Below are 15,018 nucleotides of genomic sequence, written 5' to 3'. Positions count from 1 at the left end.
TTTTTACAGATTGGTAATAAAAATATATTTAATAAAATTCATTATTTGTAATCTTTCTTCATTTTATTAATCATATTTAAGTAATTTTATAATTAAATACAATTGAATTTATAATTAAAAAAGAAAAAAATTAGTATAACGAATAAATTGTCACGTATTATAAATTAACCTTTGGCAACTCCAACTAGTGCTGGCCTTACTATTCTTTCATGTAATTTATAACCAACTTTTGATACAACTACAACAGTTCCTGGCTTTTTTCCTTGAACTTCCTAAAAAATAAATATTTATTGTCAACAACATTATTAAGTAATTGCTATAATAAAATAAATATATTATATACCTGTTGAAAAAGAGCTTCATGTTGGTTGGGATCAAATTTTTCATCTAAAGGATTTACAGAAACTAATCCATGTTTTTTGAATACCTTAAAAGTAAATGAATAAATTATTAAATTTATAATAAAAAACGAATTCAATAAGTAAATATACCTTATGTAATTGTGATTCAGTCATTCTTAATCCTTCATATAAAGTTTTTAAATGAGGATTACGTTCAGTAAGTTGATCTTTAGGTACACTTTCAGTAGCTTTACCCAAAATGTCAGCAACATCCAATAAATCTTTACAAAATCCTTGAATACCAAATAATTTAGCATCTTCTATTTGTTTAGTCAATCTTACTCGTAAATTTTCCCCATCAGCCAATGCACGTTTGTATTTATTATCTAGTTCAATATTTCGTTCTTTCAACGACATTAATTCTTTATTTAATAATTCGATTTCGGACTTCAATTTATTTTCATTATCTGTCATTTGTTCGATTGATGGTGGTGGTGATGAACTACTGCTTTCATCAACTTTTTTTTGCTCCGTACCAAATTTTTTTATTTGATAACATAAATTATTTATTGATGTTTGTGAGGTCCTGTTACTAAATTTTATTTTTTTTTTTATTTCTACACTTATAATAATAATAATAACAACAATAATAATAATAATAATTTTTATTTTTTGTTAAACTACATAAAGATAAACTTGAAATAATTTAAATACTTAACCTCTATTAAACATGCATGGTTTAAATAATTTATTATCTAACTATGATTATAATCATACCTTAAAATTGTTCTCGTACTAATGTAAAAATGATCCAAAGAAAGTTTAGTAAGCTTTCCTACCATTGGCAATGTCATTGAAACCATTTTTTAAAGATTATTCAATTAATTTTATATTGTAGTTGAGTTAATGTCGTCAATATTAATATGAATGGTGAAGCGCAGTAAAACGTAAAGCGGTAAAGTACGCAAAGTTGATCCAAGTGATCATTTGTGTGTGTGTTAAATGTTTCTCTCTCTCTTTTGCTTTCGCTGGCGAGAATGATGAAATAAATGTATTCGCTTACCCATATATTACGCATTATTATTTGATTTTTTTTTTATAGTAAAATATTAAAGAATATAATCAAAATTTCTTGTTTTATATTTTAAGAAAAAATTTTTGTTTTATTCTGTAATAGTTAAAAATGTATGTTAATTTAGCGTGCCATATAGATATTAAATTTAATGATTACCAGGTTTTTCTATACTTTTGTTTTTATTGGAATGAATAGATACAATGAAATATATGTTTTTTTTTCACACTTTCTGATGCCTATTTTTTTTTAAATTCATTCTTTTAACGCTATCAAATATTTACAATAAGTGGAAAATTAACATGTTAAAAATGGATTAGGTATCAACTTAACTTTTTAAAAATAAAAGATAATTTTATTTAAAATAAACAATAAAAGTTACATGTGGATTTGATTTTAATTAATGTCAATTATTATTTTTCCTGAAATTATATATATATATATATTTTTTTTTTTTTTTTTTTCCATAAATTATTACAATAAAAGTGCTTTACTATTGATATTACGTTACAAGATAGTAATCTTAATACGACTATAAAATAGAAAAAAAAGTATGTATTTAAAGAATTAATTAAATTAAAATAATTGTTTTTGTAACGTAATAATTATCATAATCTAAATACGTTAAATTGAAATTTTATAATAACTATTGTTTATAATTAATACATTTAGTGATAAATAATAATAGTATCGAAAATAATTTTAGTGTTGGCCAATATTTTTAATTTTATTATTACGTAGATTTCATAAAAAATGCACTATTAAGACGATAATGAAGGCAATAACAAAAGAAATGCCATTATGTATTTAATGATAATAATAATAATATTATAATGGGAAACATTATTATAATGAACCCATATCATCGGTGTTGCCTTACATGTTATAAATACTCAACTGAATATATGTCATTAAAATATTATTATTTCTTTATTTTTTTTATTTTTACTTTTAATTTTTCAAAATAAACTAAATGTTGAAAAATCCTTATTAGAATTAGAAACCTTCTTGATACTGTTTAGAATCTAATCTCGCTTGAATTACTTCTAATTGTCGTTTTGCTTCACATTGAGGGAAATTTTGAAGATCATAGTACTGAGGTGCTATTTTTAATAACCATTCAGCTGTAAATTACATATTAATATTATTAATATTAGCAAAATAATGCCGTAAGAGAGTATATCTCTTTCTGTAAGAATTATTAATAATAATAATAATAATTATTAGAAAAATTAATATTATTATTATTAATATTAATTATTGTTTAATACGTACGTTTAATGTCTGTAACTGTTCTTATATAGTTTTTTGTCGTTAAAACAAATTCATTGTAAATAACCCACTCAGGTTTGTGATCTAAACAACTACTAGGATGTAGTTGTACCATTTGATTATCTTTTATTGTTAAATAGTGTCCTGTTCTTTCTAAATGTGCTACCTGTTGTTAAATTAAATTAATTTATTACAAAAATGAAATAAACATACACAAACAGACTTATAATAACAATAATAAGAAGAATTACCTGCATGAAAAATCCATCAACAAGCGCTTTTCTAATATTTATATAATAATCTTTAGATGTAAAATCAGTAGATGTTCTTTTTAATGAAAATCTATCCATAATTCGGCTCAATTGTTGTCGTACATTATCTCCACTTTTTAACGATCGATAATTAACAAAATGATCATAACACCACTGCGGATCTTCCATACCTTTTATATAAAAAAAAAAAAAAAAATAATAATAATAATAATGATAATAGTAATATAAATATCCCAAATTGCATGTTATTTATTTATTTAATTAATCAACTTACTTTGTTTGAAAGCATGGTAAACATTTAGTAAAGTCAAATGGTCTCCATCAATATGTGCAAATTTCATTTTTGCATCATCAGCAGCTTTTTTGGCTTCATTTGGTCTTACAAAACACTGTGGGACTAATATCACATCAATTATCAATATAAAAATCAATATAATTAATTACAATACTATTTATTTAGCTTAACTTAAAATTAAATATTATATACTATTATTATTAATTTTATTATTGTTGTTGCATTACCTGATAACATAGCAGTGATACTGAGAATTTCATTACTACAATTGTGATTACAAGATGCAATCAACATTTTAGCAAGTTGTGGATCTAATGGGAATTCAGCCATAATAGCACCTAAATCTGTTAAATTACCATCATCATCTAAAGCTGCTAAATAATTTAACAATTCTAATGCTCGCATAAGTGTTTCAGGTGCTGGTGGATCCATAAAGTCAAAATGTACTAAATCATCAATTCCTAATTTTTTTAATTGTAGTACAACACTTCCCAAATTAGATCTTAAAATTTCAGGATAAGTATTTTCTTGCATTTCATTTTTATATGCTTTTTCAGTATATAATCTAAAACATTTACCAGGTCTTGTACGACCCGCACGTCCAGCTCGTTGTTGAGCTGATGCTTTACTTATTGGTGATACAAGTAATGATTCAACACGTATACGAGGATTATAAACTTTTTGTTTAGCAAATCCAGGATCAATAACAAATACAACACCATCGATTGTTAATGAAGTTTCAGCAATATTTGTTGATACAACAACTTTTCTACCAATAGCACCATTTTGTTTATTTGGCGGTGCTGGTTCAAATATTCTTTGTTGTAAATTTGGTGGTAAAGTTGAATAAAGTGGAATACATTTAAGTTCTCCAACATCTGGTCCAAGATTATCCATTTCACGTTTTATTCTTTTGCAAGCTTCTTCTATTTCTTCTTGACCAGTTAAAAATAATAATAAATCCCCAGATACTTCTTCACACATATGAATTTGAATAACTGTTCTTATAGCAGCCTCTAAATAATCACGTTCTGGTTCTGGAGTATAAAAAATTTCCACTGGATGTGTACGACCTGGTACATTCATTAATGGTGCATTATCAAAGTATTGTTGAAATTTACCAGCATCTAAAGTTGCACTCATAATAACTAATTTTAAATCTGACCGTTGTTTAGTAACTTCTTTAAGAACACCCATAAGTAAATCTGTTGCTAAAGTTCGTTCGTGAGCTTCATCAAGTAAAATAACTTGATAAGCTTCAAGCATTGGATCAGACATTCCTTCTCTTAATAACATACCATCAGTCATATATTTAAGAACAGTATATGGTGAACTACAATCTTCAAAACGTATACTATAACCAACTTGTTCACCCAATGTAACATCCATTTCTTCAGAAACACGCTGTGCAACACTCATTGCTGCAACTCGACGGGGTTGAGTACAAGCAACACCTTTTGTACCTGTTTGAGTTGAATATTCAACACACCATTGTGGTATTTGGGTTGTTTTACCAGATCCAGTTTCACCAACCAATACAATACATTGATATTCATTTAATAAACGCATAAAATCTGATCTATACTCAAATACTGGTAATGTTATTCGTTTTTTATAAAATTCATAATAACGTGGTGTAAAAGGTAACTTTGTATAAGGATTTATTTGTCCAGGAGATGATAATTTTAGATTTGCTCCAGTTACTCCGGATGATCCACTTGATATTGTTGATATTGCCGTTGCACCAGTTGTTGTTGATGATAATAATGACGACGACGACGACGATGATGATGATGCTGCTGCTGTTGAACTAGCCATTTCAAGTTTGGCTTCATCTCTGAAAAAAATTAATTTTATACTTTTTAAAGTTGAGAACCACTGATTAGGATTCAACAATAAGGCCTACTTTTTATGTATACGATAATAATTTTTAATTGATAAAAATAAATTATCACTCAATTACAGAGAAAAACTAAATAATTGTGATATATTATAAATGGCAGGTAAGCAGATTTACCGAAACAACCGAAGGATAACATGTTGTTAGCGAATGGTTAAATAACAAAATATACAATATTATAATGTAACAAACAATATCTTACCGCTTTCTCTTAATAAATGGATCCAAGACTTCAATTCGTCGTTTCGACATTGTCTTATATTATCTATTTTATTATTAATTATACGTTTAGTTTGTTTACAAAATTTTAACCACGAGGTGCGTCACAAAATGGCAACACACACTTCTTGAAACCACACTGAACCACACTACCGAATGCTCAATACCTTTTTTTTTTTTTCCAATTTTTGTATACTCTATCGTCTCTAACTATACTACAATTTCCTTTTCTCACGAGTCAGCAAAGCAGCAAATAATAATAATAATAATAATAATAATAATAATAATAATAATAATCAAAAAGAGTAATTAAACTAATTTCATTTTATCACCACCATATCATGTGTAACAGCAGCAGCACTGGTATATGCTGCTCTATCGCTATAGGACAATTTCATAGATCGCGCTACTTCACTATTTTCATAATAAAAAAAAAATCTGAAAGCCGCTTGACCCTGCGGGCCAGCCCCAGAACTCCCCGCTCGGAGAGCTTGAATGCATTATTACTTGTAAATTTTGGAGCTCCCCGAGCTCAGAAAACTGTTAGACCAACAAAACACAGATTTCACTGAAAAAAAAAATAATTTTTGTCCGACGATATTTTTGGAACGAATGAATCGATTCAAGTATTCTTGGTGGCAATCGAAAAAGTTCACCAAGACTTAGAACTAATTACATTTTGAGGTGAATTGGGCAAGTGGTTTATGAGATACGCAAAAAACCTAAAACAAAAAAATTTTTAATTTTTATTTTTCGTATAACTTGTAAACTACATGACATCGACTCCAAAATCTAATCAATTCTAAGCAGTGCAGCCAGATCGTGTGATATTTTTACCCCTTCCAGAGGTGAAATAGCATGTAGTGTAATAGCAGGAGGAGGTAAAATATTGCACGATCTGGCTGCACTGATTCTAAGACTTGGTAAGTTCTTTCGATTGCCATCAAGAACGTTCAAATTGGTTGATTCGTTCCAAAGATATCGTCGGACACAAAAAGTTTGCACACATACGTACACATCCACACGGACGTCCATCCAGGAAAACTCGATTTTCGAAAATCGGATCAAAACCAATAACTTCCCTTTTTTTTAAATTTTCAATTTTCATAGCGGGAAGTTAAAAATAAAGATAGGATTTAAAATATGCATAGTAAAATAAATATCAGTTTAAAATAGCAATTTAATAATTAAGATAAAATAATGTTTAAATAATAATATTTTTAACAGAATACATGGCTTCATTGTCACAACCGAAAAGTAAAGTGGATCTATCAATATCAAAACTATTTATTGGTTTATGCAATGGCGCACATAGTTCAGTAATATTTACTTTAGCATCAATTCCACGTGTTGCTAACCAATGGCTATCATTATCTAAAATTTATATAAATTTATTATTATTATTATATTTTTTTTCATATATGTAAAAAAAAAAGATGAAATAATATTACCAAGATTTAATTTAGAGCCATGAACATTATTCCAATGCCATAATTCACCATTAATAGAACAAGTAAATAAATTATTTGGTCTATCTGGATGAAACATAACTTCACTAACTGCTTGGGAATGAGCTAAAAGTTGTGATATAGGATGTGTACTTTGACGTAAATCCCAAACTGAAAGACTACCATCACCTCCACCTGCAGCAACAATGTGTCGTTGAGTTGGATGATGGGCTATATCCGTAGCTTCTGTCTAAAAATTTTTTTATATTAATTTCAATTTAAATTATTATTATTATTTTAATAAATACATACTTTGAGTTGATCAGGAAGCATAAAAGTTGTTGCTGGTTTATCTTGATCGTTTCTAAGATCCCAAAGTTTCATATGTCCTCTGGTATTACTAGTTAATATTTCATTGTGTCTTAAAAAATCAATGCAAAGTAATGAACAGCTATCGGCATTTTCAATCGTTCTTACAGGATTTTTAAGTTGAGCTGTTAATAAATTTATTCTTCCATCTTCTCCAACAGTAGCTATATCTTGATTAAAAGTTGATAATGCTGTACAAGATGCATTTTCACCCGTGCTATATCAACATAAAATTATTTAATAATTATGATGAATAGAAAAATAAATAAATTTATTATTATTCAATTACCTAAAATAATGAATATTATCCCAAAATGTCAACTCTTTAAAAAGATTACATGAATTTTCATCAATCTGCAATAATTTTGCTGATCCAATTGACGATGACGCCACAAAACAATATTTGCTAATAAACTAAAGAAAGAAAATTTTTTTAAATTAATATTTATTATTAATAATGATAAAATAAATCAATAATAAGTACCTGAATTTCAGTGACATCACCAATAAAAGGATAAAAATTGACCGCAGCGGGATATATTTCAGCATCTTCACTTTTTCGAAATACCCAATATGTAATTCGATTAAACTATAAAAAATTTAAAGACTTTTATAATATTAATTATTATTGTTAGCTGATAATTTAAATAAAATGAATATTTACTGAATTATTGTCCCAACTACCGGTGATAAAAGAATTAGCTTCAGTAAAATCTTGACGATTCCAACGAATTTTAGATATTTTATCAGAAGTAAAAGTTCCCTGGATATTTTCTGACATTATCGTTATATTTAGTCTTTATCTAACTCAAAAATATAAATTAAAATTACTTTTTACTACAATAGAAAAGTAAACATTTATAATTCATAAATTAACAATAAACAACAGTGTTAGATTGTAGGTTATGTTGTTTAGTCTACACACCGGTATACATATGATGTTTTGAATATGATCAATGTGATGTATTTGGCCTCTCCTTTTTTCCACAATTTTTTTTTTCTTGTGCTAATATGAGGAATTTGAATACAACGCACATTATGCAGTAAATAAAAAACTTATACACATTTAATTAATAAATATATATATTTATTTAATTGTACTTATACCATTTATTATATTACTATGATAAAAAAATCTTTTATTATTTAATATTATTCATTATATTATACATAATATAATTCTAATCTGTTGTATACGTAGCGGTCGGCGAGGCGGGAAGTTATTATTTACAAAACATCAAATGTCGCATATGTCTTATTCTATCTGTTCCTTATATTATTGTTTAATTTTGATTTTTTAATAATTGAGTCACTAGTCAGTTAAATGAAAAAGTAATAGTGTTTTAATTAGTGATCATTAAGAAAAGTATCAGTGTGTTCTGTGCAAGTGTTTATGAATATAAATCGTAGATTACATTAATGGACGATTTAATAAATATTATCAGGATATTTTCTTTGCAGTTTGCAGATAAACTATAAAATCTAATCCATCTTTAAAATCGCTAAGTCGTTAAATATCATCATTATTTATATTTTTCTACTAATACATGTATTAAAATAAGAAAAAAATAAAAAACATGAAAATATAAAATTTTGAATAATCAATAATTTTTATTTACACACAATAAATTGATAAATTAATTTATGAATGTATGTATGTATATTATATATACGAGTATTAAAAAAAGATCAGGTCAATGATGTTGGTTAATATACTTAATGAGTAATGTTATTGTTATTATTATTCTTATTCTTATTATTATTATAGAATTAAAATATTATTAGACACTTTTGGACGGATTGTCATATAAAAAAAAATATACAGATCTTTCAATTGTTGTCATTGTTGTTAAAAAAAAAAGTAATGTATTATAGTTTTTCGCCGCTTAAATTAAGAACGTTGTAATAAGAATGATTGGGAAACCGATCAAGTTCAATATAATCAATTTCATCAAGTAAAAGTCCTTCTGCCATAACAACAAGCTCTCCAAAAGAAGGTCTACAAGATGGATCTTTGTCCCAACAATAATACATAATGTTATATAGTTCTCTCTTGCAATGCTCTGGTCGCTCAAGTCGATATCCCTCTTTTATTTTTCTCATTACATCGGCAGCTCCCATACCTGGATAAGGTGTTGAACCCAGAGTAACTATTTCCCATATCAATACTCCAAAACTCCAAATATCTGATTTAACTGAAAATATATTATCATAAAGACTTTCTGGGGCCATCCATCTTATTGGTAGTCGTCCTTCTGATTTACGTTCGTATATTTTATTTGCAGCAATATCTCGAGCAAAACCAAAATCAGCTATTTTACAAGCTCTATTATTGTCTATTAAAATATTACGAGCTGCTAAATCACGATGAATAATACCCTTTGATGCTAAAAATTCCATTCCTTTAGCAACCTATATAATATTAATTTAGGATTATTACTATTATTATTATTATTGAATTTATTAATTAATTTGTTTATTTAAATGATTACCTGATAAACAAAGCCAGTAAGATCACTTGATGTCAAACCAGGTCTGCCACAATTTCTTTCTTCTCTCATATTACGCAAAAAACTTTGCAATTTACCGCCACTAATGTACTCCATAATAACAAATATTGGTTCTCGTTCAGTACAACAACCCAATAATTTAACAACATTTGGATGTGGTTCTAGTGTTTTCATAACACTTAATTCTTGGGCTAAATCTAATCTTTCTCGTTCAGTCGCATTCTCTTTTAATGTTTTAACAGCAACCACTGAAGTTTTTCCGCTATTGGTTCGATCTATATCAAGTGCTTCGCATTTCCACACTTGTCCAAAACATCCTTCTCCCAGAATACAAAACACCTATTTACATTATCATTTATATGTACATAAATATATAAATAAATATGAATTTTATTATTTTTAAATACATACAACATTAGTAAAATAAAAATTAACAAACTTTGAGTCTGTGACGTGGAAACTCCCATTTATCATCTTGTTTTTTTATACATTCTGTCGCTGATGTTTTATTATTATTATTGATATTACAATTACTATTTTTATTCCATTCTTGATATTTATTTGATGAAAATTTTGAATTGTGCCAGTTTTTTAAAATTAATGAAGGTTCATTAGTTGATGATATATCTGATACTCCAACAGCTATTTGTTCTTTCTGAAAATGAAATTTATTACATTTATTAATGAAATAATGTAATTATTATTATTAACTATATGTATATATAGTACTTACCGTATTTATAGATTTTTTATGTGAACTACAAATTTTACCCTTTATAGACCAGATGCCCATTCCTAAACCAAAAATAACTGCACAGATTGCTATAATTGTTATAAAAGTTGTCATAGTTATAGATTGATATGAATAATTTTCTTTATTAGCTTCAACATTTGTAGATTCCAGCGAATTATTATAAATATTCATATTTGATAATGTCGTTGTCTTGACATTGGTAATAGATAATTCATCTAATTCATTATTATTATTATTATTATTATTATTATTATTATTATTATTAATATCAATTTGAGCAGGTCGTAATATTGTAGTTTTTTGTTGAGTACTTGTTAAATTAATAGGTCGGTTAAATGGGGACAATGGAGAATTTGAAAAATGAACAAGGAAAGGTGGTCCACGTATTGGTTGATGTTGATTTAATCCTGAATTAATGTGGTGATTATTATTTGAAGAAAATGGTGATCCATAATTATTATTACTATTATTATTATTATCAGCTGATGATGGCAATGAACTATTTTTTATTATAACATATACTTCATTTTTAGCTGTTAATTGTCCATCGGAAACAGTCACATACAAATATAAATTTTCACCGCCCTAAAAAATGATAAGTATGATAATGAAGAAATAAATAAATAACAATATATATGTATGATATTTACCCGTCCTTTAAGTGTTTCATTAATATAGATAACTCCAGTTTTATTATCAATAGAAAAAGGTAAAGGGGATAGTGAACCTGTAGTTGTTAGAGATAAATCACCATTATTATAATTGTGATCTAATGTTTCAAGTCCGTAAATTAATTCATCTTGTTCATTATCTTTAGCATGAACTCGGGTGACAATACTTCCTATAGGCTCAGAATCTAATAAAATCCAATTTCTATCTAATCTCATTACCGGTGGAGTATTATCAGTCAATTGACCACCTAAAATATTCAAAAATTTATTAGAATTTGGGATTTGAGATATATATATATATATGTGAGTGCTCCAAAAAAAATGGATATTTTTTTTTCTTTCGGCTGATATAAAAACAGTTTCTATATATCGAGAAAAAAATCCTGTCAAAAGGACGATTTTTTATTTCAATTTTAAAAGGTGGTGCTCGCTCTTTGAATTTACCCATGCTTATAGCATGGGAATTTTATTTTTTGTATAAAAAATCTTATAACTTCATTCGACGTTGAAGAAAAAATTTGAGTCATGAGCATTTTTGTAGGAAATTTTATGCTCTACAAAATTGTTCATGCGCTCATAAGATCTAAAACGTACGGTTCCGAAGTTACAAGTATTTGAAATTGATAACTTTTTAAAAATCATCATCTTTCAAACGGTATTTACACCAAAACTGCTATCCTTACGGAAAGTATCAAATAAAGGTTTTGGAATAAATTTCATTTATTACAAAAGGCTTCAAAAACATCCATATGAATTTTGTACTTAATGATTAATTAACGTATTTAATAAATAATTTTTCATAGAAATTATTATTTTCTGCTTGTATGACATAAAGGGGATAATTTTTTTTACTAAATTTACTTTGAATAAAACTCAGCTAAGATCAAAATTATCATTTTAACAAATTTATTATACCATCATAATATTTTTCACTTATTTCCAAATCGAATTATGTGAAGATTGTGTTAAAAACATGACCACAACCATACAATTGATTTTTAAAAAGTCATCAACTTCAAATACCTGTAACTTCGGAACCGTACGTTTTAGAGCTTATGCGTTCATAAACAATTTTGTAGAGCATAAAATTTTCTACAAAAATATCTACGACTCAAATTTTTTCCTTAACGTCAAATGAAGTTATAAGATTTTTTATGTAAAAAATAAAATTCCCATGCTACTAGCATGGGTAAATTTAAGGAGCGAGCGCCACATTTATAAATTGAAATAAAAAATCGATTTTTTGACAGGATTTTTTTCTCGATATATAGAAACTGTTTCTATATCAGCCTAAGGAAAAAAAAAATATCGATTTTTTTTGGAGCACCCTAATATATATATATATATATATATATATGTCTATATATATATATGAATTTCATCGGTTAACTACTCATGTAAATATTTTTGTTGCTAAGTTATCATGTTGAAAATTTAAAATATATACATATTTATTTATTTATATAGATGTATATATATATAAAAGAAAGAAAGAGAGAGAATAAGAAAGTAGGACAACGAAAGTATGAATAAAGACGTGTCCGTTCAAAACCAGACAGGACACAACATTAGAGAAAGAAAGAAAAATATCTTGACGCTATTATTTAATTTATAACTTTATTTAAAAAAATGATATTTATAAAATAAATAGATTAATTTATTATTATTAAATTTACAATAAAAAATATTTATTTTATTCTATTATAAATTCATAGAGACATATATTTTTTGGAGTTGAAGGTTTCAATATCTATCTTTATCTTCGTTTTTTAATTTTTTTTTTTACTTTGTCCTCTCACTTTTTCTGTAGTGGTAGTCGGTACCACTTTCTTTTCATTATCAAAGGTCATTTCATACATAAATATATACATATACCTATATTATTATTATTATTATTATTATTATTATTATATGTATCAACTTTCATTATAAAATATAATATAATATATATATATTGTCTGAAAATTAAAATTGATTTAAAAGCTTGCAATTAGGAAGACAGTACTATATTTTAATTTTTGTAACATTGACCTCATTAATTTTTTATTATTTTTATTTATAAAAACTGTTAAATTCTTTTCACAAAGAAAATATATATATATATAGAAAAAGTGTAAGACGTAGCATTTAAATGTTAAGAAAACTTATAGAACTTGCAGTTATTCCAAAAGTATGAAAAAAAGAAGAAAAAGCTTACTTGTATAATTAAAAACTAGGCAAGTCGCTGTCACGACGACAATGATCCATCTTATGATCATTGCACTTCATTTACCACACACACGATACCAGGCAGAAAAATATATAATAAAATTAAAATAATATGTCGTCGGTATTTTCACGACCTACTTATTATTATTGTTTTATATTAATTATATTTCTCTCAATTTAAATTTGTTAATTTAAATAACACACTAAACGATTATTTTTTTTTGTTTTTGAATTTTTTAATTTACAATATTTGAACATTACACTACTATTAAAGCAACGTAGCATGCACATTGGTTTTATATTTCAATCCATCATTTCTTCTATTAATAATTGTTTAAAAAGAAAAATATTTTTTTTTTATTTTTAAACCCATTAATTACTTTAAATATTGACATTCCACACTTATTAATAACGACAAGTTTCAAGATGATAATATCACTATGAGAGTAGGTACAGACTACTGTCATCAAATAACCACCACTCAATATATAATATATATACATATACAACAACACGGATATGCATAAACCACCTGTTACACCTTCACTATACTATATATTAGTATAGTTGTATTTAGTAGTTGTTGGTGCTGCTGCTGTTAGTGCTCATCAAACCAAAAGCAATTTTTAAAACAATATCAACAATCAAAGGATTGCTAAATTTCTCAATGAAAAGGCTGTAGATGACCCTAGTAAATCTGAGGTAATTATGACAATTAAAATATTTATTATTCAAAAATTGTATGATTATCAATAAACGATTTGATCTACATGAATGAATAAAGCATTGAAACTATCTAAAATCATTTAGCAAAAAATAGCTGGAGTATATGTTGCGAATCCTATTATTTTTTTTTTTTAATGACACCGTGGTGCGAATAATTTTACAAAGCATTGATTTTTTTAATCGAATTACTTTTGGCTGTCAATTCAACTCAGGAAACACGATCAAACTAAATGGAGAAGAATAAGAATGATTTTTATTATTAAAAAAAATTTTTTTTTCAGCCTGAGTCAGAATCTTATTGTATAAAATGAATCCATCATTTCTTTAAATAATACATATTTTTATTATTTACTGCCACATATTTACTAATTGTTAGAAATTTGGTAAAATATTTATTTAAACATTTAGGTGACAAAAGTACCTTATTTTCTTTCATTTCATTAGTAATTTTTATTTTCAAAAAATATGTAAATAAATTTATTAATAATTTCAATAATTTTTTAAAAACAATTATACGTATTTCAATAATTTGATTTTAGTGACATTTTTATTTATAAATTACTATAAATAATTGATTATTATTAATTGATTTTAAATAATAATCGAATTATTGTACATATACTAAATAAACCTTGTATTGATAAAAAAAAAAGAAATATAAATATTTTATTGGTAATGATTAAATAAAATTATTGAAATTAAAATATATTATTATTTTTTTTTAAATAGGAAAATATTTTTTCATTTCAGTCTAATTTATTAATTCGGACAATTAGTTCACGGCGAAGTGGAAATTTCCGGGAAATTCCGACTTATCGAACACCCTTTTCCTTAAAGGAGTAAACTACAGGCATGCGCTCTTAATCTACATGCATGTATAAATATCACACATACAAATGTATACCATTGGGTGGGAGAGAGAATGCTTGTAGTGGGAGTCAAAATTAAGGGAAAGTTCCGA

At 26.1% G+C, this 15,018-nt stretch overlaps 3 protein-coding genes across 4 annotated transcripts; all 3 read right to left on the bottom strand.

Annotated features, from left to right (window-relative positions):
- Positions 1 to 41: 41 nt before the first annotated feature.
- Positions 42 to 1,358, bottom strand: LOC103574951 (grpE protein homolog, mitochondrial). Its single transcript, XM_008554522.3, has 4 exons — positions 1,119 to 1,358; positions 492 to 933; positions 344 to 427; positions 42 to 272 (listed from the first exon to the last, which is right to left on the bottom strand). The coding sequence occupies exons 1-4, from the start codon at positions 1,202 to 1,204 to the stop codon at positions 165 to 167; spliced, it is 720 nt and encodes a 239-aa protein (XP_008552744.1). The 5' UTR covers positions 1,205 to 1,358; the 3' UTR covers positions 42 to 164.
- A 636-nt stretch (positions 1,359 to 1,994) lies between these two features.
- Positions 1,995 to 8,369, bottom strand: LOC103574950 (putative pre-mRNA-splicing factor ATP-dependent RNA helicase PRP1). 2 transcript variants are annotated; one of them, XM_053738384.1, is made up of 12 exons: positions 7,853 to 8,369; positions 7,673 to 7,777; positions 7,478 to 7,602; positions 7,132 to 7,405; positions 6,823 to 7,069; positions 6,597 to 6,745; positions 6,150 to 6,154; positions 3,480 to 4,969; positions 3,232 to 3,354; positions 2,937 to 3,127; positions 2,689 to 2,851; positions 1,995 to 2,537 (listed from the first exon to the last, which is right to left on the bottom strand). In XM_053738384.1, exons 1-12 carry the CDS (start codon positions 7,967 to 7,969, stop codon positions 2,410 to 2,412), a joined length of 3,117 nt encoding a protein of 1,038 aa, XP_053594359.1. In that variant the 5' UTR covers positions 7,970 to 8,369; the 3' UTR covers positions 1,995 to 2,409. The 2 variants fall into 2 exon arrangements, with proteins under 2 accessions (XP_053594359.1, XP_053594358.1); XM_053738383.1 differs by lacking the exons at positions 6,150 to 6,154; positions 6,597 to 6,745; positions 6,823 to 7,069; ... (2 more) ...; positions 7,673 to 7,777; positions 7,853 to 8,369 and adding an exon at positions 5,355 to 5,538 and having other exon boundaries at positions 2,067 to 2,537; positions 3,480 to 5,089.
- Positions 8,370 to 8,774: 405 nt separating this feature from the next.
- LOC103574949 (tyrosine kinase receptor Cad96Ca) lies at positions 8,775 to 13,797 on the bottom strand. Its single transcript, XM_008554519.2, has 6 exons — positions 13,321 to 13,797; positions 11,103 to 11,371; positions 10,432 to 11,037; positions 10,138 to 10,353; positions 9,681 to 10,037; positions 8,775 to 9,600 (listed from the first exon to the last, which is right to left on the bottom strand). Exons 1-6 carry the CDS (start codon positions 13,379 to 13,381, stop codon positions 9,058 to 9,060), a joined length of 2,052 nt encoding a protein of 683 aa, XP_008552741.1. The 5' UTR covers positions 13,382 to 13,797; the 3' UTR covers positions 8,775 to 9,057.
- Between the last annotated feature and the right edge of the window lie 1,221 nt (positions 13,798 to 15,018).

The sequence above is a fragment of the Microplitis demolitor genome, chromosome 4 (genome assembly GCF_026212275.2).
Source record: "Microplitis demolitor isolate Queensland-Clemson2020A chromosome 4, iyMicDemo2.1a, whole genome shotgun sequence".
NCBI classification, from domain to species: Eukaryota; Metazoa; Arthropoda; class Insecta; order Hymenoptera; family Braconidae; genus Microplitis; species Microplitis demolitor.
This window is presented reverse-complemented; position numbering and strand designations above follow the sequence as displayed.